At 45.7% G+C, this 27,641-nt stretch overlaps 2 protein-coding genes across 2 annotated transcripts; both read right to left on the bottom strand.

The window, feature by feature from the left end:
* Positions 1-210: 210 nt before the first annotated feature.
* On the bottom strand, positions 211-7,143 carry gpr17 (G protein-coupled receptor 17). The gene is made up of 2 exons (XM_086115742.1): positions 6,877-7,143; positions 211-3,087 (listed from the first exon to the last, which is right to left on the bottom strand). Exon 2 carries the CDS (start codon positions 3,076-3,078, stop codon positions 2,059-2,061), a length of 1,020 nt encoding a protein of 339 aa, XP_085971868.1. The 5' UTR covers positions 3,079-3,087; positions 6,877-7,143; the 3' UTR covers positions 211-2,058.
* Positions 7,144-8,530: 1,387 nt separating this feature from the next.
* On the bottom strand, positions 8,531-27,585 carry myo7ba (myosin VIIBa). Its single transcript, XM_086115348.1, has 47 exons — positions 27,470-27,585; positions 27,099-27,123; positions 26,787-26,888; positions 26,288-26,440; positions 25,373-25,557; positions 24,897-25,018; positions 24,411-24,553; positions 24,222-24,335; positions 23,986-24,139; positions 23,406-23,482; positions 23,198-23,317; positions 22,444-22,583; positions 21,401-21,611; positions 21,171-21,306; positions 20,277-20,455; positions 19,867-20,007; positions 19,616-19,774; positions 18,962-19,054; positions 18,788-18,882; positions 18,634-18,718; positions 18,247-18,465; positions 17,909-18,112; positions 17,624-17,839; positions 16,854-17,018; positions 16,417-16,710; positions 15,446-15,736; positions 14,898-15,017; positions 14,659-14,832; positions 14,047-14,274; positions 13,810-13,977; positions 13,619-13,736; positions 13,040-13,166; positions 12,801-12,961; positions 12,555-12,736; positions 12,023-12,141; positions 11,789-11,943; positions 11,541-11,694; positions 11,290-11,445; positions 11,011-11,116; positions 10,826-10,939; positions 10,648-10,735; positions 10,477-10,583; positions 10,169-10,354; positions 9,870-9,986; positions 9,697-9,780; positions 9,504-9,623; positions 8,531-8,798 (listed from the first exon to the last, which is right to left on the bottom strand). Exons 2-47 carry the CDS (start codon positions 27,111-27,113, stop codon positions 8,706-8,708), a joined length of 6,690 nt encoding a protein of 2,229 aa, XP_085971474.1. The 5' UTR covers positions 27,114-27,123; positions 27,470-27,585; the 3' UTR covers positions 8,531-8,705.
* Between the last annotated feature and the right edge of the window lie 56 nt (positions 27,586-27,641).

Below are 27,641 nucleotides of genomic sequence, written 5' to 3'. Positions count from 1 at the left end.
AATAGATGGCTGAAGAAAACCACAACCCGGGTCACATGACACAAAAAAAGTAGATGTGCGAATGACAAGCCCCGATCTTTAAATAGCTTTAGCCACTTTCACAGTAAACTGTGATGGCTAATGTCTTTTTTTAAGTTAAATTTACTGATAATAATGTTCAGAGATTAACCACACATTTTTGTCATAATACATTTATTGTTGACAGTATAAAGTCATGAAAAGGCTGAAAATGTTCTACATTCTCTATTTACAATCATATATACAAGCACAAAAGCAAGAGAAGTATAAAAATGTCATCCTGTTAGCTTGGCTAGCCTTTACCATAGCATTTTGGCTAACAAGCTAACAACAGCATACCATTAGTTCACAAATACAATACAAGTTTTTACCTTGTTACCATACATGAGATAAAATGGTTTAACGAGAGTTAGGGCCATACTAAAGAGAAAAATGTGAGACAATGAGTTTAAAGTCTGAATTTTACGAAATAAAGCAATATATTTTTGAGGGGAAGAGTGAGATTTGAAAGAAAAAGTTGCCATGTATATTTGGGGACAAAATGTCACATTTTGAAAGAAAAAAAATCTAATTTGGTCAGAAAAAAAAGTATTTGAAATGGAATTAAAGGCATAGTTCTGGACAATGATGTTTATATTTACATTGAAGATTTGTTAAGCACAAGTAAATATGATACCGGTATCAAACCGTGATAGCAATACATAGTATAAAAATGTAAAATGTAAATATCATATAAAGCTATATTGCGAAAATATTTAATTGGGTGAATTCAACAATTCTTTGAGGTTGTACAGGATTCAACTTTAAGCTAAATAGCTAAATGCTATCACGCAAGAGTTGTGATCATGTTAATCTTCATCTTTTGGGTCTCACTTTGGCTTACACTAGCGCTACAACATGGCAGAATGGACAGTTAGTATCGGCCTCCATGGTGAGAAAAAGCACTTTTGGCAATTGAAATTATTTTATTTGTTGTACTCGCTATGTTATGGCTCCAATGTTTGGAATAGGTATGTTTGTAAAATGTCAACGATACATTTATTTACATGAGACCAGCATTATCAGACAGATCTTTTAAAGATGATTCCATTGATGTACTGTCATTAACATTTCGTGAGACAAATATTAAGGTGGTTATGAGTAAAACCAGTGAAAATCCACAAATTTCTGGCCAACGGTTTTATGTCAGGCCAACAGGGGTCGCACTACCGCATGTGACCTTTTTTTGCTGAATCAGAGTTTCAAACTTTCATAACCTTCTTCATCTTTATCCTAGTTTCAGACGGTTGCTGTGATGGGAAATCTTACTAAACACAGAAACAGAAAAGATAATAATTATACTCTACAGAGTAATGGTCAAGTGTCAAACAGATGACGTTCAGAGAATGTGTCGCTTAATTTGGCACTCCAACGTGCAGAGGGGGGAAAAAAAAAGAGTTGAGAATGAACAAATACTGAGCTGTTCAAATGCATATTGTAGTAAGCAATAAATTTAATATGAGCAATCATGGTGGGGCCAGTACAACAAGGGACCTGCTTGCCAATGTCCAGTCCAAAGAAATGTATGCAGATCCAGCAATTTACATCCACTGTGGCAGAGAGAATAGAAAAATATATAATGCTGCAAGTGGATTTGAAAAACAGGCTTCCTCACCTTGACGTTTTTCTGGGGTGTTTGTCAAGTATAAAATTGGTATAAGTTGTTTTGGAAAAGTCATTGTTTTGGGTGGTTGCTGCATGGAAGTCAAAAGTCAAATTCATTTTTCTTGCAGGCCACATTTTAGTTACCGTTTCCCTTATAAAGAAGTCAAGAATAGCAGTTTATTCAAGTTTTGTTTAAGTTACTGTAATGAGGAGTTTGGTAACAAGAATATGCCTTACTAACTATGAGAATTTGAAGTTTTTGTCGAGCTTTTAGCAAACATGGAAGTTTACATGTTTGATTTGTTTTTGCAGGGCCACATAAAATGATGTGGGGGCGCAGATCTGGCCCTCGGACGTTGAGTTTGACACCCATGATTTAGCGGATTAAGATCCAGTTCAAAACTCTGACTTGGCACTCACAGAACTCTCATGGGTTCCTTTCAACTCTCCACTGGTGGCTCCGGACGCCCCCGCCGCCTTGCCTTTGCACAGCAGTCGTATCAAGGTACTGCGGAACTTTTCCGCACCGAAAAGGTAGATGAGCGGGTCCATGGCGCCGTTGAGGCACGTCAGGAGTGACGTCAGGCGGTTGGCCAGGCTCAGGCCTCGGCGCGTCTGGCATGACACATCTGGGTGGCTGTAGCCCAAGATGAAGGTGGTGCGGCTAGCATGGTAGGGCACGAAGCACACCACGTAAATAAGCATGACCAGACCGATGGTTCGTAGGGCCCTCAGTTTGAGGGTGGGCTCCAGCCGGGACCCCCGGTGCAGGCTACGGATGATGAGCAGGTAGCAGGACAGCGTAGCGAGAAAGGGCGGCGTAAAAGCGACGGCGAGGGAAATTAGCGCCTTGCGTGATGCATTTTCCCGGTAGAGCTGCAAGCAAACGGTGGTGCCGTCCACCTCCAGCGTCTGGCGGGTCATCAGCAGAGGCGCCATGGAGACAGTAACCAGCACCCACAAACTGAAACTGATGATGCGGGCGTAGCGGGCGCGGCGTACCTTCAGCGAGCGGACGGCGTGGACGACCGCCAGGTAGCGGTCGCCCGCCACACACGCCAGGAAGTACAAGCTGGCGTACATGTTGACGTAAAAAAGGAAGCCCGCCAAGCGGCAGGGCACCTCGCCAAAGGGCCAGTGTCCCCCGATGAGGTGGTAGGTGGCCCTCAGGGGAAGGATGACCACGTAGGATAGGTCGGCCACGGCCAGGTGGGTCAGGAAGACGTTGGCTGGCGAGGACGTGCCGCGCTGGTGGGAGAAGATCCAGAGCGCCAGGCTGTTGCCGTTGAGCGCGAGGAAGAAGATCAGGATGTAGAAGCTCCCAAAAAGGACGTTCTCCATCGCCGACTCCGTTGCGCAGCTTTGGAACGTCTGATTGGGCATCAGGGACGGCAGCTCCGTCGCGGACGACTCCATCTTTGGTGTCTGGCAAACAAACACACAAACACAAAAAAACAAATGGGATCATCTGTTAAAAATCTGAAACGCTCCCCAAACCAACAATCTTTCCTGTGATGAAAACAAGTTTGACAACGTATGAGTTTAGAAGTTTCAACTGTTTGCTCGCTAGCCCTGTTTGCTAGCTAGCCCTAGCTAGCAAACAGTTCACCGCCGTATTTGTCGCTAATGTTGGATTAGCAAGGGGCAGGGGGACCCGAAAGACTGATCAGCGTTTTGGGACTCTTGCTTTGTGCAGAGGAAATCTTGATCTTTGGAGCTAGTCCAAGTGAAGTCACGATCAGATTTTTTATTTTATTTTTGCCGATTAGCAACACTGACATCGATTGTTGGGCAGTGGGGACTGACCTGTGACAAACACTGTGAAAAACCACCGCACCGAGTTTCCTGTCGCTGTCCCGCTTTCCGCTAATAGCAGAGACAAGAGGGTTTAGATTACCGGTGTGCTATACGTCCGTTTTGCTGCGTTCAGTTTCCTGTCATCGTCCGCTTTTCTGCTAATCGCAGAGATACGGTGAAGAGATTAACGGTTAGGATTTTACACCGAGGTCAACGTGTGGTGCATCTGCCTCGCGGTTGTGCTGGTCGAGGTTCAAATCTGTTCCCCTGGCTTTCAGTTTGCATGTTTCTTTCCTCCACTTCCCCAAAACAGACACGTCGGATGAATTGAGGATTGGAAATAGTCCAAAAAGTGTGATTATGAATCTGAACGTTCGTTGGCCTAAATATGCATGGTGCTTCTTTTCTTGCCTAAATTCAGCTTGCACAGCCCAAAAAAATCACATACCAGAACTTTGGAAAGCAAAGTGCTCAAGGTGTGTCCCATAAACAAAACAAGAAAATGCGTCTTGCCATAAATAAACCTCAACTGGTAACCTTGAAGTAACCTGGGAGGATATTCCCCAGTTGCATCTAAAATGGAGTCAAGTTTGGCTAACACATTCCCGCATTCCACTTGAGATTGCATGTTATCTTTAAGACACACCTTGCTTTGAATCACCCTCGACTCCGGTCCCCCGGGGACCCCCCCCCCCCCCCCCCCTCCTCTGACAGACTGCATCGCCCTGCATCACGACCATATTGTTACGGCGTTCCTTTTCATCGCAACAGCAGGGCGGGAACGACCAAAAAGTAATAGCTTGTCGACGGCGCCGCAGATGTTGAAAGGAACGGCGGGTCAAGGAAAACCCGAAAGGAATCCGTCTCGATTGCGAGTGCCCTGACTTTTGGTGCATTGGGAGTCAGTCAGACGTTGCAGCGTGTGCATTTCTGCGTGACAGCTTTCGGTGAGGAGTGTGTGTGTGTGGGGGGGGGGGGGGGTGTCAGGCTGCCAAGTGAGCTCAAATAGTGAAAACTAATTAGAGGCAGCTGACAAGAGTGGAAATTACCATGTCAGTAATCCGACAACAAAATCACAGGGATCAGGTCACGAAACCGTTGGTGGTGTGCATGTGCTTACGTACAAGCAAAAAGCACAACACCAAAAGCATTTGCAAAGAAACCGCTATCAAAATAAAAAATCTAAATAAAAAAGCCAAGAAGAATAAAAGTAGTTTCAAGAATAAATGCCGCTTCACATTGTTTGCTTTGCCAAACTGGACTCCACGAATTGACCCCAGTCTGTCTGTAGAGCCCCACTGGCTTCATATTCAATTCGCATTTTTAAAATATATTCCCAACCCGGGCCGTTTGGTGATTTCCTGACCAGTCACAGAAATTTTAAATCAATTTACAGATGATTGGGAGCCGCCGGCGTCAAGGCTTTCGAACTGGACTAGTATGTTCTCTTTCTCCATCTGCAGTGCTTTGAATGAGCTGCAGGTGTTTGATGATCTTTTGAGGGAATCCAGAAAGTAGACAGTTACAATAACACCTCCCTGCCCAAAAAAATAATAATAAAGCATGGATGAAGTTTTTTCTGGTCTGCTGGGAGCATTTTGACCCTTCAGTCTTAAGATGTTTTTTAGCTGGTAAAATGGCAGTTTGAGCGATCGATTTCATGTCCGCGTCCATCAGCACCCAAGATTTCACACTTGGTCTTTGGTTTTTATCGAGACAGCGACTCCAAGTAGTGACGCGAGGTTAACAAAGGACACATTGATTGCAAAAAAAAAAAAAAAAAAAAAACGGCACTCCTTTTCTCCCAGTGATGCCGTTTAATCCCATTTTTAATTGAAAGCCTTGAACATTTTCTTTTATGTAATCGCTTCGATGGATTGTCAGTTCAAAACAAAAAGCTCCTTGAGCGGATTTGTCAGAGATAGAAAGATAATGGGAGACTCGGGCTTTTCATAGAGAGAACGTGGCAAAAAAAATCCAGAAAATCATCAGCCAAAAAGAACACGTTCTCGCCGCGGAATTTGTCTTGATGCCCTCGGGCCGGCGTTACTCGTGCGCCCCCGATGAGGACAGACACCCTTTCATTCCTTCTGCCACTTGCATAATTCTTTGGAAATGAATAACTTTTCTCTCACTCGATCGGATAACGTGATTTGTATCGCACGTGAGTAATTGTTAGTAACAACGACAAAATTAAGAAGACACAGTGCGGTACGTGCACGTGAATCCGATTTGCAGTACGAACCAACAAACGTACAACAAAGACGATTTAGGAAGGTGAAGAAATAAATGATTGACATCTTTAACCGCAAAGCATTTGGGAATGAGGTCATCTCAGCCCCATCGTTTGGTGGCGGTGGGGGACTGACGTCACATAGGAGCCAAGTCACGTATTCAGCACGACATCTCTCGAGTGTGTATATACCAATGAAGGAAGTTGTTTTTACACTCCGTCATGTAGCCCAACGTTTATCGACCGCTGCGGGAGTATATTGATAAACAATGCGGATTATACATGTTCAGATTTACAGTGAAAGAGTTAAATATGTCAAATAGAAAGAAAAAAAAGAGTGCCCCGTCATCCACTGACAATGTACAGTATATATACATATATACATATGTATATATACTGTACATATATATATATATGTATATATATATACTGTATATATATGGACATCTCAGTGGACGATGTCCTGGATCAACGGCAGCTGCATGAAAGGCAGTTATGTGAACCACTACACACGAATGATCACAAATGATTGAAACCTTTGGTAAACAAAATTGGTGTGTTTATTTTATTATTTTTTTGTCTGTTGAGGATTGTGTAGGTGACTGAAATTGGTTGAAAGAGTCTTCCCAAACAAAGCTCGAATCATTCTTTATATGACACAGTGTTTCATAATTCAAGGTCACTTTACAAAAAGTCCTAATTTAGGAACTGGCCAAGGGGTAGCAAGATAAAGCCGGTTGACTTGTAAGTTGAAACCTTCAAGTTTTTAGTTGCGGTGGTCTCGTCGGGCCACAATCAACGTTTTCACTTTTTGCGGGAAAGGTGCGAGGCATTGATTTCATTGTTGTAGTTCAGTGGAACAAAGAAGGCTTTTTGTGGCTGATCTGAAGACTCGGATAAGTGAGACCTTGAGAAACGTTGATTCCGATTTGGTTGGTGGAGTTGGGCGAGGAATGGAATCCCGTTTGGATGGACAAACATTTGTGAATAAATTCATGGATTTTGCGGTTCAATTTTTTTTCTTGCTCCAAAACTTATGATCAGAAAAGATACGTTTGATTTTCACATCTGAGATGTATCACGATACAGCATAAGGTATCGTCAAGTGATACCGACTCATGTGACACACTGTGCTCTCTGAAAGAAAAAAAAAAAAGGAAAAAAAAGCAATTGAAAAGACTCACCTGATATTCTCAGAGAAAGCCAAAAGGAAAAACCCGCTGATAGTCTGATCGCCACAGAGGATGAAGACGTCCTTGGGTGGTGGTGGTGGTGGGCGGGGGGCACTGCGAGATAAACAGATCGTGATTCTTCTTCACCTAACCCTCGCCTCTCCTCCCTCAAGATGTTCTCGCCGGCGAGACGGCGGCTCTTTTTGTGCCTGTACAAATTTGACAACGGAGAGAGGGAGTCCCGACGGGAGGCTTGGGTTTGAACCCTGAACCCTCCCCTTTCTTCCTCCTCAGAGAGTTACTTGTTGCGCTCCACAATAGCCCCGAGTCAGACTAAGTGGAGAAGAATGGCATGCCTCGCCCGGCCGGGGACCCGCTTGTCGGGCCGCCGCTCCATGGAAACCGTGAAGCCCCCCCCCCACACACACACACACCCCCCGGACCTGCCGCCACCGCCCCCCCCATTGCTGATAAAGAGTGTTGTCAATTGACAATTTTATGAGTGAAGCCTCAGAGATGATGACTCGGAGATGCTCGGTTCAAGATTCCACAGAGGGCCTCATGCAACGGGAGCAAAACAAGAGTGTTGCCGGTGGGAAGAAGGAGCGGACGGGGATGAGGGTGGGGGTGGGGGGGGGGGGTGGATTGGACACTCAAGAAACAGAGGCCCTTGTTGGTCCCCTGCCTCCTGGGGGCATGCCGACTCACAGCGCCACCAAAAATAATCAGTCACGTCGCCGGCGGCACAGATGTGGAAAGCGGAGAGATATTTCTTTCAGAGCACAGCTGTCCTTGCGCGCACACATCAGGCCTTTTTGCTCTTTGTCCCCCCCCCCCGTCCGCATGCAAATGGATGCCAACAATAAGGCCACTATCTGCGCCTTGACATTGCTACCCTGTTAATCGACTGCTAATTGGGACAAAGAAACCCCAAATCCACCTCCGCCCCTGCACCCCACCCCGCTCCCCCCCGCCTCCCGTAACGAAAGGCTTTGTCGGGCTGAGACGCTCTGTCTGCCGCGCGTACAGCCCCCGCCCCCGTCGCACTCCTTCTCCCGCCTGAAAGACAGAAAAAAAAGGAAAATCACCGCCTTGTGAAAATTGCATGTATTGATGGACTTTTCTTGTGGGGGGGGGGGGGGTGTTGGTCTTTCTTGCTGCTCTGTTAATCTAAAGTGAACAATCATACATTGGGGTCGGCAGTTGAGGACAGAGTCCTTCTCCTATGCCAGTCGTAGTTGACCACTAACTTCGTGTGTTTTGGTGATTTTTTTTTCTTAATTTTTAAGCTGATTTGGTGGATTTTGATTTAAATTTGTCAGTATTGCTGATACTTTTTAACATATTTCTTGCAAGGTTGTATATTTTGGTTTTTAGTATCTTGAGATGGTTTCTGTACTGTATTTTCTGCTTTTTTTTTTTTTTGGTCCAGTTTTATTTGACCGTTTGTGGCTTCAGATCTCACTCTGCGATTATGTGTGTGTGAGTGGTTGTCAGATTGTAATCACTTTTGGTCGACAGCGAGCTAACGTCATTGGAAAGTCATGTGGCGTACACAGTAAAACAAGCGGTCCGTAACTTGAATCAGCACTAAGTCGAGCTTGCTTTTTTTTTTTTTCTGCTCGTGAGGAAGGTCGATGAGAAATTTGGCGGAAAACATTTCATCTGCGTGGATAACGTGAGCTTTTATTTGTGAAGCATCCAATCAGATCAAGCAATGTCATGAATACAAATATGGTGAGCAAAGGAACTTGAATAAATATTTTAAAATGCATATTCCGGCAATTCCTGTGGAGTCCAATGGAGTTCTTTATAGCAGGTGCTTTGTAGTCATGCAGGCATCATTTGAAGCGGTGGTTCCTGCTCTGCACGGGCCTCCTCTCTTGCGCGTACATGGTGACGTAGGAGGTGATGAGGTCGTCCATCTTGTAGCCCTGATTTTGACAGAGACAACACAGTGGTTCAAGCAGATGAAATGGACACGTACGCCCCATGATCGTTACTTGCCAACTTTTTCCGATTTGATGTCCCAAGTTTCATGTTGCTAAGTGAAACTGGCGTCGGGAGTTGAATGCTATAAATTGTGGAGTCATTTGCATTTCCCGTTGTCTGGTGAAGTCATCGCATTTTGCCGCCATGCTCCGCGTGAAAACACAGATTCTTGGGCAATTTTTTCATTTCAGTTTACACGGGCCACATTTGGTAGCGATTGAACAAAATCTGGAGATTCATTTTGGAGGACATTTTAGAAAGGATCATGGAAGTGGACATATTTGAGCTGCTTTTGTGGACCACATAAAATGATGTGGCGGGCCAGATCCAGCCCCCGGGCCTTGAGTTTGACATCAGTGATCTAAATGGCAGTGTTATCTGAGTGACCCGAATTATGGTGAGCTTCAGGTGGAAATGTTTTCCGGTTTGAAGGACCTCAGGGCTTTGGGTGCTGAATTTTCAAAAAGGTGCTGTGATACGTTTTGGGTTGTGTGACTAGTCATGAAACTTTCCCGCCAGGTTTAAATTTGGTAGCAAAATTGGAAAAACTTTTTTGCCTCTTCAAACCAAAATGGCAGACTTGGAAAAGTCGTTATTTGGAAGACGGAAGGCTGGCTGGCATACCAAAAAAAAAAAAAAGTGCTCACCAGTGATGTTTCACAGAGGAATTTGCTGCCCTGCACCAAACTGCCGATGGTCATATGGAAATACGTGCTCCCGCTGCACCAGTTGGCGATGCGGTTAAAAGGGTGGTTGGCCAACACTTCCTACATGAGAGAAAAGACGCCTTAACAACACGGATGGCACTCATCATCGCACACATGCAAGCGTCTGCCTGACTTTGGTTTTGGGGTGTATGATGGTGAGTCCTTGCTTGCTGATAGCGATCCGCACAATATCCGGAAAATTTGGCTCGGATGTTTGCTGAAAGGGTGGAAAACACGTTTTCATGGTTGTCACGATGTGGAGCGAGAATGAATACACGAATGGAGGAGCGGTAAAAGGGGAATCACCTTCACTTCAAAGAAGGCGCAGCCAAAGGTTGGCCAGCGACAAACCGTTTTCAGGAACGCCACTTTTGCTTCCTCCGCGGTCATTCCCGCTTGCTTGTTGAAAGACGCCACGATGCCCTGATGTAAAAAAACAAACAAACACAAAACAAAAGCCATAAGTGGCAGAGTACCGTGAAACATACAAGGACACGCAGGGGACTCATTTACATGATACACTTTGTCGGTGAGACTCTACGTGCTGCTGTTTTGGTTAGCAAAAGCGTTCAAACGGAGCCGTCGGTTCCGTCCCGCGGTCGTACCTTCTTCCACTCGTTCTCGGAAAAAGTCTTAAGCTGGTCACCGGGTACGAGTTCTTTCAGCATCTTGGGGATGGTCACAAACTGACTCTTGTCATTCCCAACTTTAATGCGGAAGAGCAGGGATGCGATGTGAACCATGTCGCCCTTGCCGCACACGTGGTACCCCCTCAAGTACTTCGGGACTTCCTGGAAACCACAAAACAGCCCAGGAACGGATTATGATATCCACGTCCGCCGAATTTCACCCACACCAAATGTGCGGTATGATTCAGAGAGTAAAATGATTTTTTTGGTTTTCGGGTGCGCACCTGAGGGAAGTGAAAGACGAGGTCCGCCTCGAGGTCCCTGCCGGGGATCACATTTAACCACAGCTTCCTCATGAAGAAAACCAAGTAGGGCATGCTGACTTGACCACCTGCGGAGGACACGGATACTGGATCCTCACAGAATTTCCGAGATCAGGAGTGTCCAAGAATTACCGTCTTTAATGCGTTTGTTCTGTTTGGACCAGTCTGTGATTTGCCGCAGACTGTCAAAGAAATAGTCGCTGTCATTCAGACTGAGGACCTACAATGAAAAAGAAGTCATTAAAGACACCCAAACAAAAATAAAAACAAAATATTCGGTCATTTGTGAAAATAAAAGGGTCAAAAGGACCTTATCGTGTGTTTTAATGAAAATGCTGAAGCCGTCGGCCGTGGTCAGTTGCAGCTTGTTGGAAATGTTCTGAATGAGATCCCTGATCTTGGTGCTGGTGGCCACCTCAAAGATCTAAAACACAACGGACACGTGCGGCGAGGTTCTTCTCCAGCGTTCGGCGCGCGTCATGAGTTTGTCATTACCTGCCCCGTGTCGTTGGGAAAGTGGACTTTGTGGAAGATTTGCGTGCTGTTCTGCTGGATGGCGTCCACTTCCACCTGGTGCGGCGGAAGCTTCCTGGCGTCCATTCTGCACCATGTTCGACATGATACAAAATGAAACAAAAACAAGAGAGGAGAAGCTCTGAAGCGCCGGTCAATCTCATTGACTTGATGATGTATAAAGTAGATCGGAAAATGGATGGATGGATGTTCCGCAGTTCTGCGCATGCCCACGGGGGGGGGGGGGGGTCTTCTCCTGACCTCAAAGAGCTCTGCAGTCGTTGCAGGCAGTCGGAGGCCAGCGGCTGCGTGCGCCGAGACTCCAGGAATCGCTGCGCGTGCTTCAGGAGCGATTGGCTGGGAGGGAAGAGGCCGCAGCACAACCACAGCAGCTGCCAACCCTGCTCCACGCTGAACCTGCAAATGGATTCGGAGCAGTTTATGATACACGAGGGGTTTAAAAAGTAGCAATGCGCGGTGCTGATAATCACAAGAACGTGACTGCGTCTTACCGGTTGTTATTGCTGCTCATCTGCTTCATAATTTGGCAGTAGATCTCATCTCTGAGGGTCTCCTTTTCCGTGGCGGGCCCAAAGATCTGATCGGTGAGTTCAAGGGGACTCTGGACCTGCTTGGTCGGGTAATCGCCCATGTACTTTAGGATGGGTGCAGGGGGAGTCAGGGAGAAAATAGGAACAGTTGGATTCGGGTGAGGCAATATTCAGACTTGAGATGCAAAATGGAATCCTCAAGAGGATATCGGTGAAGGCCAGACAGGCTTTGTGGCTCAAATCCGAGTTGCCAACAAGCTTCTTGAGGAGGGGCTGTCGGATGGGCTCACGCGAGTTCAACCATAGCCTCTCGGGAGCGGCATTGCGTGACATCACCTGCCGGTTGACATCCTTTGCGGGCTGCCTGTCGAATCACGGACACGAATGAGTTCCGAGAATCTCCTCTAGGCAGATCGAGGTTGTCACGAACAAGGTGAAAATACCTGAAGTACTCGAGGGAAAACTCCCTCAAGGTAAATGGAGCGAGTCGCTCCACTGTGCCGGTCTCTTTCTGGTTGGCCAGGACGGTCTTCCGCTGGTTGGGGGATAGGTTGAGCAGGCTCTGACATGAAGATGGGAAACCAAAATTAAAACAATTAAGGCACCGGTCTTAAACTCGAGGCCCGGGGGCCATATCTGGCCCGACACATCATTTTATGTGGCCCACGAAAGCAAATCAAAGATGGCAACTTTCATGACGTTTACTAAAATCGCTCCCAAAATTTCAAATTCTCATTTGTAATAAATAAGAGTGATACTGTAAGCATTTTCTTGTTCCCCTTATTTCAGAAACTTAAACAATGAATGAACAAACTTTTATGCTTGACTTCTTTATATGGTTTCAGTCATAACGGCCCTGCAAGGAAAACGGTAACTAAAATGTGGCCCGCGACAAAAATGAGTTTGATACCCCTGAATTAAGGGGAGAAAAAAAAAAGCTTATCGAAGATGCACGACAGCAACCTGTGTCTTTACCATCACTTCGTTTGTGGGTTTGTTGAGCGTGGGCAGGATTAAGATGGCCTCCGTGGGAACGGCCCCTGTTTTTCCTGTGCTGTGATTTTGCCCGTTTATCCAGCCGCGCTGCTGCGAGAACTCATTGTCTTTAAGTATGACGATGAGCTCGCCCTTCTTGAAGCTGAGGAACGTTGGGTCATCTGTCAGGAATACAAAGAAGTTGAGCGGTTATCAATGAACACAGCCAGCGATGCGCTGACAAACCTCGCTTTTCCATTTCCTTCAGGGTGACGGCATACTGCGAGCGCTCGGTCAGTCCGCTGAGGAACATGGTGACCAACTCGGCCATGTCCGTCGCCGTGGATCCGTTCAGCGTGAAGTCTCCTTTCAGAGTCAGCAAAGACACCACCGGGCCTTTAGCACCTCTGGGAGAAGAAAAGATGGCTTTGAGCTTTCAGGTATGGAGTGATCTCGGAATCCCTTCCTGCTTTCTAGCCTCGAACCTCATGGAGTTAACGCCGGTGACTTCTGGGAAGGAGAGTTCCAGTAGTCTCTTTTCTCGCTCATCCAGGAAAGTGATGCCAGTCCAGTTGATGGCCACGATGAACTTGTTCTTTGGCAGTGAAGGACCTGGAAACATGACAAAGGACTTCGAAATTTGGGGTCAACTCCGTACTAAAGATTTGGACAACTAAGAAGAATCCAGTTTCCCCGAGTCCACTTTTGCAGATCACGAGTGGACTGGTAGGACAGTAACCTCCAGCGTCCTTATGACCAGGCATATCGTAAAAGGGGGGGGGGGGGGGGGTTCTGAAGCTTTTAAGGGACCGTGACTGGCAGGGACACGCCCCAAAATCCAAGTTGGGAAGCACGCTTCTGAGGGTCTGGTCCTAGACCTCCATGACCGGAACAAAGGTCTTATTCCACCTTCTGTACCTTGAGGTTCATCTCCTGGCCGGATTCTCCTCAACATTATTCCCAGGGAGGCTGAGGAGTGTGATCATCGCCCTATTGTCGGACATTCTTTGACACTTTTTTTCCCCGTTCCCTGCTCATAGATTACCGATGGACTTAAATCCTACCTGACACCTTGACCACCTCAAAGAACCTAGAGAAGAAGATGGGCCACTTCTCGCGGGCGTAATCCACCACCTCCGCCTTCACCGAATCCGCTTTTTGCAGAGAACTCAAGTATGAACCCTTTGCACAAAAGAAGCCCAAAAATTAGACAACGGGGGGGGCTCAGGGGTGACAATGGAGGAATGCAACTGACCTGCGCGTGGGCCGTGGAAATCATTTGCACCCATTTGCCTTCAGATTTGGCCTCCAGCAGGGGGTTACTGACGCAGGCCTGCACAGCCTCCCGCACCGCCTCGCTGCTGTCATCCGAGCCGTGCTGGATATAGAGATGCTTGGCGGCCAGGTGGACGAGATCCTCTTCCTGCGTCGATTTCAGAAAAGGAGCACAGTTTACTGATGGAGCATCCGTACCATCCGGGTCCGAGCTCACCTTCTCCATTTGGTACTCTCCAAACTTCAGGCCGTGGACGACCTGCTGGTAGATGAGCTCGGTGCTGATCATGTCCTCGGCGCAGTCGTGCCATGGCGTGAAGATCTCCTTACGAAAGAACAGGCGCCAGGGCGCGTGTTGCTCCTGCCCGCCGCGCCGCTTCACCTCCTGCTCGCACTGGGAGATGGCGTCCATCACATGTTCGCGGCCGCTGACCAGGGCCCACACCTGGGCAACCAGAGTCCACAAGTTAGGGCCATCTTACCTGCACTTTGACCCCGGATAAGGTGGGGGATTTATGTCACATGAGTTAAGTCAGACTTAAGTTGCTAATTTGAGTGGGTACTTGGGACTTGCTTGTACTAAAAACTAGCAAAACCTATGAAAGATCTTGACAAGTCTTTCCTGTTTACATTTGACGTTGTTTAGAGGGCTATTGCGCTACTTGATTTGTTTTTGGAAGTAGTATCCCGACCATACCTGGCAACCCACCGTTAGGCTATGATGCGAAGTGCAGAGGTGATGTCATTAAGCAAGTATTAGGGAGTGAGAGCCGCAGTTTTTGGTTCAAGGGATGTTGGGACTTACTCAGACCACTGACTGACCGTTTACCTTTTCATACAGAGCAACGTAGAGGGAAAAGCCAAACATGTCTTTGAGTTTGACTTTGTTAGCGAGGAGCTGGCACAGCTCCTTGGAAGTGGAAGCCGAATCCACGGGAAGGTTGATGGAGCGCCCATCCATGAGCGTGATTGACACCACCATGGGCTTCTTCGTCTTGGTGGCCTGTCATGTCAAAAAAATGTAATCAGGCTGCTCTATGAAATTTGACGCTAAATCAGTCGCAGTACCTGTAGCTCGAGCCAGGCGGGGGGCTCCCCTCGCGCACCGTTCGTAAGGGTGCGACGCAGCCTCTCGGCACAGTAGGATGCGTAGCCGCTGGGAGCGAAGCGGATGAAGCTCTGGATGTACTGTTACAATGTAGACATCTCATGCTTGTTAGTCGCAAGCTAACCACCGGCTGGTTGTATGCCACGTTTGTCACTTGTGAATAAAAGTTAACGTGTACAATACGTCATGTCATGTTTGATGTTTTACATTAAATTAGTGTCAGGGTGTGTTATCTGCTTGGATATTTCTCATGCTTACTAGCCACTAACTGTCTGTTTAATAGTGATTTCTGTATTTCTTATGTTTTAACATGACCGATGTAGAGTGGTGAAATTTGTTTCTCTTACTGGCTAGCTAGCCACCAATTTAATTAGCTCTCATGTGCTTATTTATATACCAACAAAGGTAAGATTGCTTTGTGTACTTGAAGTTTACATTTTTATAATACACCAGAACAAAGTGTAGCCTTTTACGATAGCTCGCGAGTGTCAAAATGGCCTCTCCTCACCTTTATAATCCGTTCACTCGGCGGGAAGACGCCCAGACAGAGTGAGAGCAGGATCCATCCTCGGAAGTAGCTGTTGCGGTTATTGTTGTCCTGCAGCTGCTTGCAGATCTGGCAATAGATCTCATCCCTGAGGTCACGTCGGACTATGGCATAGCCCACGATGATGTGCAGCTTCTCCAGAGACGTAAGGGTCCGGTCCAGGGTGGGACCCTCCCCGATCAAGACATCGTCACCATCCTCCTTCACCGTCTGCAGGGTGGGAGCCTTGGACACCTCCGTCGGATCCTCAGACTAAAGGCAACATAGACCTTGATATAATATTTGTGAACGGTGAAGCTAGGTCGTTCCAGGTCGGCAAAAAGAGTCATTTACTTGCTTGAAATCATGACAAAAACGTTTGTGGTTGTACCGCAATAGATAACGCAAAATATTTTTTTTTTGGCATTTTCTTACATAGAAATTATGAAAGGGATTGTAAGACTGCCTAGTGGAAGACTGGACACTAAAGAGCCAGACTGGGAACCAAATATTCATCGTCAGTTTTTTGGAAGATAATTTTGAAACAGGTCTATGTGTCAAAAATATTTGGTTAACCTTGTTAGCTCGTATCTGCTTTTCAGAATAGTATCCAAAGAGCACGTCTGTGCCTTTAATATGACCTGTTCGAAATATAAATTACGCCGAGCGTTTCATCTCCCTTCCAAGTAATTCACCTCACATAACATCTTCATCTCAACTGACACTTTATAGATACAAAATACAGAAGAAGAGAAGGTTACAATAATTCGAGCAATTTAACATTTTCTCAATCGCTCTGCCTCGGTCAATTGACACGAAAGGGTTTGTTTACAAGTGTTGCCACCAGAGCTATGACCACCTGGAAGTATGTTTATTTTCAAGGCGAAATAGTTTATTGACGGGAAACTCCCACCCAAAAAATTCTTAGGACAGTTTAAAAGTCTCTGTCTCACCTCTTCCATAATGATGGACGATTTCCGGAAGCTGGAAGAAGATCTGGGAATTCCATTTTCCTGAACGCCGGAGGTTTTCCGATTCCGGGACAGTACGTCTGTGAAGCTGGAGCCCTTTCGGGTGCGAGGGCTCCCTTCAGGGACGGTGTAGACCTTGGTGTTTGGGGCCACCTCGCCCGGAGCGGCCCTCTTGTTTCTCGACAGGAGATCGGTGAACATGGACGCCTTTCTGTTGGGAGCGGACTCCTCCTGAACAGGAGAAGGCTGCGGGCCCTTTTTGTTCCGCAGCACACGCTAAAATGAAAATATGGAGAACTCTTTTGATTTTAGAGTTTTTGTAAAGTTTTAAACACTAACCTTGTGAACCCTGATTTCAAACCCTGATTTGTTTGGAATTTATCCCAGTAATCTGTACTACGAGACCAAGGGCCTTGTACCTGATCTAGCCCGACCATGTGGCTGAGACGTCTGTCCTTTCTGTCGATTTCGTCCTGATTGAGAAAGCGCCCCTGTGAGGAGCTTCCCTGCAACTGGAACTGCTTTTTTGGCTCAGGAAGATCCCCCATGAACCTCAGGATGATCCACCAAACGCTCAGCGAGGCCTAATAACCACACAAGAAGAGGAACAAGTAAATAATGACATCATGAGAAAATGAGCTAAACTTGCAAAAATATTTGGGCTACATTCCAGACAACCGTGAAGTCGCTAACAAGCTAGTTGCTAGCTTGGCGACAGGCTAGCTGTCAAAAGCTTGTTATTGTGATCGAGATGTAAAATCTTTTATACGTATGATGTTGAATCGTTCATTACATTAGGGTGAAGATGTTGACGCCTCTATTAGGTTCTAATTTTTCTTAGCCACAAGTTAGCTAGTCAACTGTTGAGCTGTGAGCTAGCCTGTCATCAACTCCTATGTTAGCTTCCTCTTCTGGCCGCTAGCTGCTGACTGCAACCTCGTGTTGTGTCTGTCACTTGCGGGCTTGGGGAGGAATTGAATACATATACTGGCATTATGTATTCAGAACTATTCTGTTACACCTGCAGAAAAACAATGTAATCAGATTACAGGTACATTGACTAAAAATGAGGATTATTTTACAGAATTACAATTTTTTTCACGATAGCTGGCAGCTGGGTCGCTGCCAAATGGAAAACTCTCAACTTTATAGCTGGTCTGGAATGAGGTGTTAGTGGATGAGGAAGTACCTGGACATCTCCCTCGTCCTCATGGTAAAGCAGCGGTCGTCTGAGCCTCTGGCGGATGTGCGTATGTGACGCACCGCCCTGGAAGTACATTAACGCCAATTTGGAGAAGGGGTAATCGTCCAGGTCATCCTGGTCCTCTACGGGCAGGTCTTCATCCTCCATGGAGATGGTGTCGATGTCGATTTCCTCTAGCAGAACTCGCTTGCTCTCCAAGGTCTTGAAAGCACACAGAAACGATGTGTTGACATAAAAGCAGGACAGAAGGGGAGCCTTATGTGTCCTCACCTCAAACCCTTCGGGCGCCTGTCCCTCTTGCCCCCCCACCATGACGGGCAGAAATCCAAAGATGTCGTCCACCTGCTGATCCATGATGGACTCGGACTGGGCTTGGGCCTCCATCTCCTTCTTCTGCCTGAGCACGTCCTCAAGATGCTTCTGACGCTTCAGCATGGCCAGACGCTCCGCTTCTTTCTCTTTAGCTGACAGATACTTAAATATATAGATAGATACATAACTCTTGTTTGAAACTGTAAACACTGTTTGAATCCGTACATCTGGCATAGGCTAACTCTGCTGACCTAGAAATACATTTGAAATGTTTCAGATGTTGACGGTGGTCTTACGTTTCTCCTCATGTTCTTGACAGTCCTCCTGGCCAGAAAGCCTCTGGTGTGCGCCTGCAGGAAGACCACAGCGTCCCTCTTGCGCTTCCAGTCCCTGCGGGCCACATAGCCTCGCACCTGTGCCTGCAGCAAGATGGCTGCCTGCCGCTTTCTCTTGTACTGGAGGTGCAGCTGGCGGGAGCGAACCTGTGCTTGAAGTCTGGCAAAGCCCTTTTGGACCTAAAAGATTTCACAAGAACAAGGAGGGATCATTTTAATCCTAAATGCAGTGCACTACTTACAAATTTTGACCTTCAGCTCAGTGAAGAACATCAAAAAATCTCAACCAGAAGCCCCAAACCTTTTGTGAATATCTACGAAGAATATAAAGTTGCTGTCTGGACTTACCACACGGTACACTTGTCTCCCTTTGTGTCCTCGCCAGTGCTTCTGGATGACGAGAGCAGCTGCTTTTTTCTTGAGGAACTGTTTTCTGCAAAGAGCCATGACTCATCAATAACAATGATCAGAAGACATGCACGTGATATCTTTTCTCTTCTACCGGTATTTGTAGCCTCGTAGAACCTTTTGGATCAAAAGCGCTTTGACGTTCAGTTCTTTCATCCGTTCCACTTCCAGCATGGTGTCGTGGAAGTCCTAAGGGTCATTTGTTCTGGATTTGTTGCTTTTTTTTTTTTAAATCATATAATTCCTTCACCATTCAACGTCAGCTCACCTTGAGGAAGATCTTTGTCTTTCCAGTCTTCCAGTCACCCTCTCCCGCCAGCACAGATTCGCAGATGCTTTCGCAGCATTTCTCTTTGCTTTCCTGTCCGCACAGTCGGAAAAATAATCATCTGACGAGCCAAGACTACATCCAGAACAAGGGTTTGAGCGGTTGAGAACGAGGAGCCAAACAAAGATTTTGAGGAAATCTAGACCATGTCAAGAACAAGACTTTGAGAAGGTAAGAAGGGGTTGAGGCCGAGTCACAAACGAGCCAACGAGTCAATACCAAAATGTTGTCTAGGCCAAGTTAAGAACAAGACTAGAACAGTTGACTGATCATGATTCAGATATTAAGGGATAGAGACCAATACAAGACCAAGATTTTGAGAAGCCTAACGGTGTTGAAAAGTCGAGAGTCAAGGCCAAGCCGTCTAGTCAAGACAAGATCACAAATTTGAGGGTTGAGAGTAAATCAAGACCAAGAATTTGATGATTGAGCGCAGATCAAGATTTTGAGAGGCCGTGAACAAAAGAACAATTATTTTGATACTCATTACCCAGGAACCAAAATCAAGTCTTGACCAAAATTTTGAAGGGTTGAGACCAACTCTAGACAAATAATTCAAGTCCAAGAGATTGAATATCCAACAGGTTCACGCACCTTTTGTGGGTCACAGATGTAGGTCTTGAGAAGAACCCTGTAGCGGTCCAGGAACTCGTCAAATGTATAGCGTACCGGATAACCGGCTTTGCGGATCCTGATGGTCTCCATCATGCCCGAGTAGCGCAACTGACGTAGGCACAGCTCTCTGTCAAACAACTGAATACACACACACCCGCGCACACACAAAACATCCAATCAAAATGCATATGTGTCCTCTGTTAGCGTGTGTTGGGGTGGGCGGCGCTGACCATGGGCTTCTTATAGTCATTGGGTTTGATGCACCGGATGAAATACGGCTGACACGCTGTCAGGGTTTTCATCAGAGAGTCGAGGGATTGACGGAACTGACCGGTCAGCGTGGGAACTCGCTTCTTGCCGTCGTTTGCTTGCTGTTACACACAAAACATAGGAAATTTAGTCTTACTAACACCAAGTTAGGTTTTGGGGATAAGGACAGGGTTATGGTTTCAAATCAGGGTTTCGGTCCTGGATTAGGGGTTTGGGTTAAGAATTCAGGCCTGGGCTTTAGAAGTTAGCATCTCAAATTGCTTTGAAATAGTATTCAAGGTTTCGGGACAGGATTATTGGTTTGACATGAGGGTTCCAGGACAGGGGTCAGGATAGCGTTATGGTAGCTTTGCGGGTAATGCTAACTGACCCGTAGCGAGTTCTTGGGTGTGTTGATGACCATCTTGGGGTTGGCTGTGTTCTTGGTACTGTTGTTGGTGGTCGTGGACATCTCGTTGTGAAAGACCATCTTGAGCAACTTGTTACTGGATGTCTCCACCAGCTGGATGAAGTCGAGGCTCAGGGCGTCACGGTTCTTCTCCAGGAAACCTTGGGATGTTTTATTTGAGAAACGGGGACTTAGTTCACAACATTTTCTCTTTGGCAGGAATAGGTTTTAGAGCGATAAAGAAAATTCAAGATGTTGCTTTGGATTTTGTGTGGAAGGCACAACTGAAACCATAATACTGGCTTGAAATCCTAACCCTGTCCTGAACTGCAAATTTGAAACCCGAAGCCTGTCCTGTATCCCTAAACTGTAATCTAAAACCCCAAACCTTAATTTGAAAGTTTAACACTGTCTTGGAATACAAATTTGAAACCATAACCCTGCTGTGAAACCCTCATTTAAAATTCTTACCCTTGAAACCCTCATTTTAAACTATAATCCTGTCCTAAATCCCTAACCGACGGAAACCCTTGGCTCCGCACCTTCATTCAAATCCCAAACACTTTGAACCCTCGATCCATATCTGAAAACCTGATTTGAACCATGACACTCTCCTGAAACTCTAAATTGAAACCCTGACTTGAAACCCTAACAGTAGCTTTAAATCCTTATTTGAAGCCCGAACTCAGGCCTGTATTCCAAATTTGAAACTGTCCTGAAACACTCATCCTGGTTTGAAACCTGCTCTTAAATCCCACTACCGGATTCAAACTCGATTTTCTGACACTAACCTCGACTTGAAACCATAACTTGAGGCCAGACTTTGAAGGGTTGCCTTTCTGAAAATGACCGTCGGCTAGTTTGTTCAATTTTTACCTTTGGAGTCATAGTACACGGCGCCTGCGAAATGACTGATTCCAAATTGAGTCTCGTAGTTATTCTTGGGGGAAATGTAGATGCTGCCCTTCCCGTGAACCTGATTCATTTTTTGGAGCATGGTGGTGTCCGTACCCTGATGAGGCAGACCCAAAAACAAATACAAACACTTTGAACTCTGAACAGGAACATTTTGACCTAAAAAAAAAAAAAGATTCAAGAATTTGGACCTTGGGGAAGTTGCTTTCTTCATCTATGAGGGCCAGTATGTTGAGGGCCTTGTTGGCAAGCACATCCAAAGTTTCCTGGTTGTCCTTGTAGTCGATGCGCTCCCACACGATGCTTTCTCTGGCATATTCCTCCTGCTCCAGTTTGAACACGTGTCGGACGAAAAACTGCTGCAGCTGCTCGTTGGCGTAGTTGATGCAGAGCTGCTCAAAGCTGCAGTGGTGGGAAAATCCAAATTCGTCCTTACTGTACGTCAGTCAATTTTTCTGCTCATTGTACTTTACCAGCGAACGGCGGTTCCTTGATATATAAGTTGAATTTCTTTGACAAGCACATAATTTCCATTGATCCACATATCAAATCGATATTCCCCATTGGAATTAATTGAAATGTCATTAATCCGTTCAAGTATCCACCAAAAAACACCACAATTGTTTTTTGTGACAACAGATATTGACAATAACACTGTAGTTTTGTTTCCATCTGATGTGAAGCTTCATTTAGACAAAAGTAGTCCTTTGTCTTAAGGGAGGTGTCACTATAATTGCTGATTTTGACATTCACGGCAGGGCACGGTTCTGAGCCCCCACTGTATTCGGGTGAGTGAGTGTTGTCAGGTGCTGGAGTTGACTGATTAGTCTACGTGTGAGTGTCTGGGCACGAGTTGTGGACTACAGCAGCTCGTGTTCACTTTCCAGACATTTGTTTGACTCTTCAATAAAAGGCTGAGAATTCCCACCATTTTTTTCACTTTCCTTTGATGGTGTCGCATCTGAAGTAAATTTTCACATGCAACACAAAGCAAAAAAGAGAAAAAAAACCCTTCGAAAATAGTAAATGGAGGCGCCCTGAAGTCAAGGCACCAGTGTATTTTTCAGATTTTTTTGTTTTATTTTTTTTCACACAAATACAGTACTTTTACTTCTACTCAAGTGCAGGGTGTGAGTATCTTTTGCCAACCAAAAGTTACGAAAACAACATAGATAAGGAGACGGCTCATATATCATGCCAGAAAAATCGGACTCTCCAAGAGGAGAACACTGACCTGTTTGTGTTGAAATTCTCGAAGCCGAAGATGTCAAGGAGGCCGATGGACTGTCTGACCTCGTCGGACTCCCCGGGCGGCTTGTGAATGGCCGCATTGATTTTGTCCACCACCCAAATGAAAAGACGGCCGTAAATAGCCTGGCGGACCATAAAGAAAATCATTTCTGTCATAAAGTGTGTCCACCGAAGCACAAGAGGTTCACACGCGCGCACACACACACAGTAGATTATCAACAGAACAAAATATCTACTTTAAGACATGTTGAGAGTCCTGAAGAGTTTGAGGAGTCAAGATCAAATCAAGACTTTCAGGGGTTGGGGCCAAGTCGAAACCAAGATCCTGAGGTGGGGGCGTAGGGGTCTAAAATCAAGTCATGGCAAAGACTTTGAGGGTTGGGGATCAGGACAAGATGAAGATTTTAAGGAGCCATGAAGAAGTCACGATAAGACTCGAAGATGAGAGTAGAGACCTTGGTTAGACTAAAACTTTGACGAGTTGGGACAGTCTCAAGAACTAGATAATGAGGTATTGACACAAAGTCAAAATAAAAGACTAAGTAGACAAGAACAAGTTGTGACCAAGACTTAAAGGGCTTGAGACCAAGTAGAAACCATAATTGCAAGGAGCAAAAATCAAGTCTCGATTAAAATTGTGAGAGCTGGGGACAAAGATGCTTTCAGGGCCAGGACATTTTCAACCAAAATCTCACATTTGCAAGTTTAATACACGCGAAGGAGTGACTTCCTGTTACCTTGACAAAGGCGTCTCTGCCATCCTGGGCCTGTGCTGAGGTCAGAACTTTGCTGACGCTCTCCCGAATGGTCATAAAGGAACGCTGAGTCAAACTCTTCTCCAGAACTTTCGGCTCCACCTAAGGGACAAAAGGCAATCACAGGAAGTGGTGTCAAGACTGAACAACAACTAACTTGCATTTGCTATCAAATATTTTTTAAACTCACCTCCAAAAGTTGGCACACCATGTCGAAATGTGATGACGCCAGGACTTCGCAGCCCTCCAGATTGTTAATGATGGTTCCTGAAATGGAGGGAAGCTGGAGTATTTTTAGGATCGAAGACAAGTCAAGAACTCGACCAAGTCGAGAACCAACTCAAAAGCAAGACTTTTAGGAGCAGAGACGAGCTCAAAAGCGAAGACTTTGAGAGCCTGGACTGGGATCCAGACTTGCAGGAGTTGGAACCAACTCAAGACAAAAACTTAACGCCATTGTCACCATATCAATACCAAGATTTTCAATATTTGAGGATCCCAGACCAAAAATCAAGAGGAACCCAAACCAAGTCAAGACCACAATCTGGAGATCTTAGTCAAAACCAAGACTTTGAAGGGTTTAGGATGAGTCAAGAGAAGCCAAGACCAAGTTAAATACCAGACTTCAAGAAGACCAAGAATTTGTAGACCCGAGACCAAATCGAGGCCAAGAATTTGGTAGCTGAGACCAAGTCATATACCAAGACCTTGAAAAGTCGGGACCAAGACTATACCAACGTAAAACTATGGCCAACTTGCACCTCTCTCACCTTCAAAGTTGACATTGCCAATGTGTAGGATGGCTGCGAGCAGCTTGCAGATTTCCCAGGTGTCGTTCTCGCTGAACATGAGGATCTTCAACGCCGAGCGGAAGTGAGCGTATTCCTTCACATCGTCACGACCCTCGCAGCTGGTGCACTTCCCCTGTTCAAACAGTACAGGTTTGTGTGTGTGTGTGTGTGTTTTAATCCGTGGACTAGGAGTCTGTCTAAAGTGCGTTCAATACCATTGTCAAGTAGTTGTACTGAGCGGCGCTCCCGAGCGAAAGTATCTTCTTCTGCTCAGCCGGCATTCCCATCAGCAGGTAGTAGAAAACATGGTAGTTCCTCTCCTCGGGTGCCTGGAAAGCAAACGTTGTTCTTCATCTTCAGGACAACCCAGTCGATTTTTATTTTTTTCCTCGAGGTGTTCTTACCTGGCGACACACCCTGGACTTCTCCAGCAGGTAGTGCTCGATGCGAGCCCCTTCGATGGCGCCCCCTTTGGTGAAGTTGATGTCGATGTACTTGCCAAAGCGACTGGAGTTGTCATTACGGATGGTTTTCGCGTTCCCGAAGGCTGCGGGGTGTCATTAGAGGAAGTGAGAAGCTATGTTTTTTTCCAGCCATCCATTTAAAAAAAAAAAAAATTCTCCTCGCGGAAGGTTGTGGGTGAGCTGGTGTCGATACAAGCTGAGTTTGGGACGCACCCTTGACTGGGTTCCAGCCAATTGCAGGGAATGTAAAAACCAACAACCATTCACACTCACTTTCACAGCTAAGGACAATTTGGTGTTTTGCGTCGACCAGAACGGCCGCCTCCACCTAGTAGCCGACCAACTCTGGCTCTAAAAGCTCCGAGATGATGACAACTGGTACCTCTGGCTCAATTTCAGCCAAGAAAACCCCTGTTGTAAACTAACCTTCCAAAATGGGATTGGCCTCCAGGATCTGCTGCTCAATCCAAGAGTGCTGGCCGCTCACGGCCGCGAGGAACTGCAGCATGAGTTTGGTGCTCTCCGTTTTGCCGGCCCCTGATTCCCCACTGTGGCACCGCAACACACAAAACGGGAATAAATATTTTATTCATGTTGCACTTCCCACACGGAGGACTCACAAAGTGCTTCGTATGGTTAAAATACAGATTTACCAACAGTTTCAAGATGGGGCAATTTTACAAGGCAAGGGAAAAACTGAGTACAGTGGTACCAATCAGTTTCCATGACAATGCTCGTAACTCAAATCAGCTTTGCCCTTTGAAATGAATGCAAATTCCATTAATCTGTTCCAGCCCCTCCAAAAGACTAACATTCTTATACTCGGAAGTCAAGGTAACACTGTAAAGGTAAGAAGAAATTGTGACGTTTTCCAACTAGAAGAACCCTAAAGGTCCCCAAACCTGATGACGCAGCATTGGTTCCTGCGGTTGCGGCGCATTTTGAAGAAACAGCTGTCTGCGATGGCGAAGACATGCGGTGGCAGCTCGCCCAGACGCCGGTCCGTGTACTGGTGCACGTGATCGGCCGTGTAGAGCGGCAACAGTTGATAGGGGTTCACCGCCACCAGGATAGAGCCTGTGAATGTCTGAAAAACACAGGGTAAGCCGTTTCATGTCTTTTACTGCTTTCGGGGCCACTGTACTCCCAGAGTTAGTATTGGTAACAGGCTGCTTTGGTGACTGTCATCGTACACCACTCTGTCCATTTCCATACGAACATCATGCAAACGTGTTTGAAGGGAAAAAGTGCGGATCTGAGGTATTACGAACAAGGCTCTTAAATGGGTATGGAAAAAAGGAAAAGATCTGGAGATATATATATTTTTTTTAATTGCCCAGCAATTTAAATTTAAATTGCCCATTGACAGACCTGGACGGTGCAATGAAAAATGCGGACATATAGATGACAAAAAAAAAAACCTGAAAAAAAATTACAGGCATATATTATTTATCCTCTGTGAAGAACAAATAAGAATTTATACCATGACAGACGGGTTAACGGGGAACTAAGAACTGAGGAGAAGTGGTGGCCATTGTGGTTACGACCCCCCTTTGGAACTCTGGCCAACACGGCCCCCACCCCGTCCGCCCTCAACACTGATCATGTTGACTCTGACATTTACAGCATGCGTAACTACACGTGAAAAAAACGACCCTCAATCTCACTTCAGTTTCCTTTCACCGGCAGAGGCCGATTGGTCACCGTGGAGACGAGTGATAAAACACCCAAAAGAGGGGTGCAAAGTCCAGGGCGCAGATTAAGCACTTCCAGCAAGGCGATTACGGCCCATAAAATGCGAGGCGGGATGGACTTACGTAGATGAGTCCGTCTTTGTGCCGCACAAGGAGGTTCCTGAGGAGGCCGGCTTCGTTCAGGTCCCCCAACCGGATCATGTCGTCCACACCGTGCACCGAAGTGGGGTGCATGGGCCGCAGGCCACCCTCAATACCCTTGGTGATTTTGTGCTCCTGGAAGTCGGGTTTGTTCATACACGTCACCAAGAACTTGACAGATTTATCTTTTCATTGACACGCCACACAGTACATACGGTCGGCCTTTCCCGTATCACATTTCACGCTTTCACTGCATCGCTGATCTTGAAATTGGACATATTTCATTTGATATCAGAGATTTTTCACAAAATTGCAACATATTGCTGTGATTATTTTTTTAACACGGTTAAAGCAGAACAATAAGCGAGAAGAAAAAAAAAAGTGCATACGTTTCCAAAGTTTGGGATAATTTCAAATGCAGAGCCGAACTAGCTCACACAACTACGGTAATCATCGCTATCTATTTTCATATTTAAATTACCTTTCCTTCGTCATCGATTAGTTGAAGATGCCCCGTGTCAGTCACTTTCACCTGGGCCCCGATGGGTACGCCAGCCCCGGTGTCCACCCACACAAAATCCCCCTAATTGATGAAACATCAGCAGTAATTGCATATGCATGTAACACATCCAGAAAGTTTTCACAGTACTTCAATTTTCCCACCTTGGGTTATATTCCAGGCAGCCTTATAACAAAATGTGTATTACATCCAGTAAATAATTTCCAGATGCACTTTATATGCTGAAGCATTATTATTGTTCTTATTATTAAATCATTTTTAAAAATCATTTACCTTTGACAGATGCATCACTGGAAATCTGGAAGAAAAAATTTTTTTCACTCGTAGTGTCATTTGATGAAGTCATCCAAGGGATATTTTTTTATAACACTTCCTGTGAGGTTTTATTTTTCCTTTCGAATTCTTAAAACTCTTCTGGGACAAGTTTAGGACCCCATGGCCAAGGTTGCCCACCAATGATTTACGTACAGTATATCATTTGGTCTTTTGTTAGGGCCGCAGCATATTTACATACCAGTGTAATTTTTTTTTCATTGAATTGAATTGGCTTGGTTAGAAAAAACAAAACAAAAAAACGTAGATCGCATCCTTTAAAATAAGATGACTTTGAATTTAAGAATATACTTTTGAGAGTCAAGTCTTACCTGAGGGTTTGGTCTTTCCTGTGAGATGTTGTTCCCTCAATGACACTGAAGAAGGAAGTCTCTCTTTTTTTTTTTTTTTTTATGACTCTTTGACTTTGCTCCTGTAGAACCACCCAGTGACAACATAGTTAAATGGTAGAATCAGCACACGCCACATGTATGTATGACAGTA

Source organism: Hippocampus guttulatus, chromosome 7 (assembly GCF_054856545.1).
Source record: "Hippocampus guttulatus isolate MCC_2025c chromosome 7, RoL_Hgut_1.0, whole genome shotgun sequence".
NCBI classification, from domain to species: domain Eukaryota; kingdom Metazoa; phylum Chordata; class Actinopteri; order Syngnathiformes; family Syngnathidae; genus Hippocampus; species Hippocampus guttulatus.
Note: the sequence above shows the minus strand (reverse complement) of the source record. Positions and strands in the feature narration are given on the sequence as shown.

Coding starts and splice junctions, on each gene's coding strand:
- myo7ba (XM_086115348.1), bottom strand. Junction 21,612..22,443: donor GAGAATTTCAACACAAACAG/GTCAGTGTTCTC, acceptor CCACCACTGCAG/CTTTGAGCAGCTCTGCATCA. Junction 9,624..9,696: donor TCATACACCCCAAAACCAAA/GTCAGGCAGACG, acceptor TCTCTCATGTAG/GAAGTGTTGGCCAACCACCC.
- gpr17 (XM_086115742.1), bottom strand. CDS start 3,078: ATGGAGTCGTCCGCGACGGAGCTGCCGTCCCTGATGCCCAATCAGACG.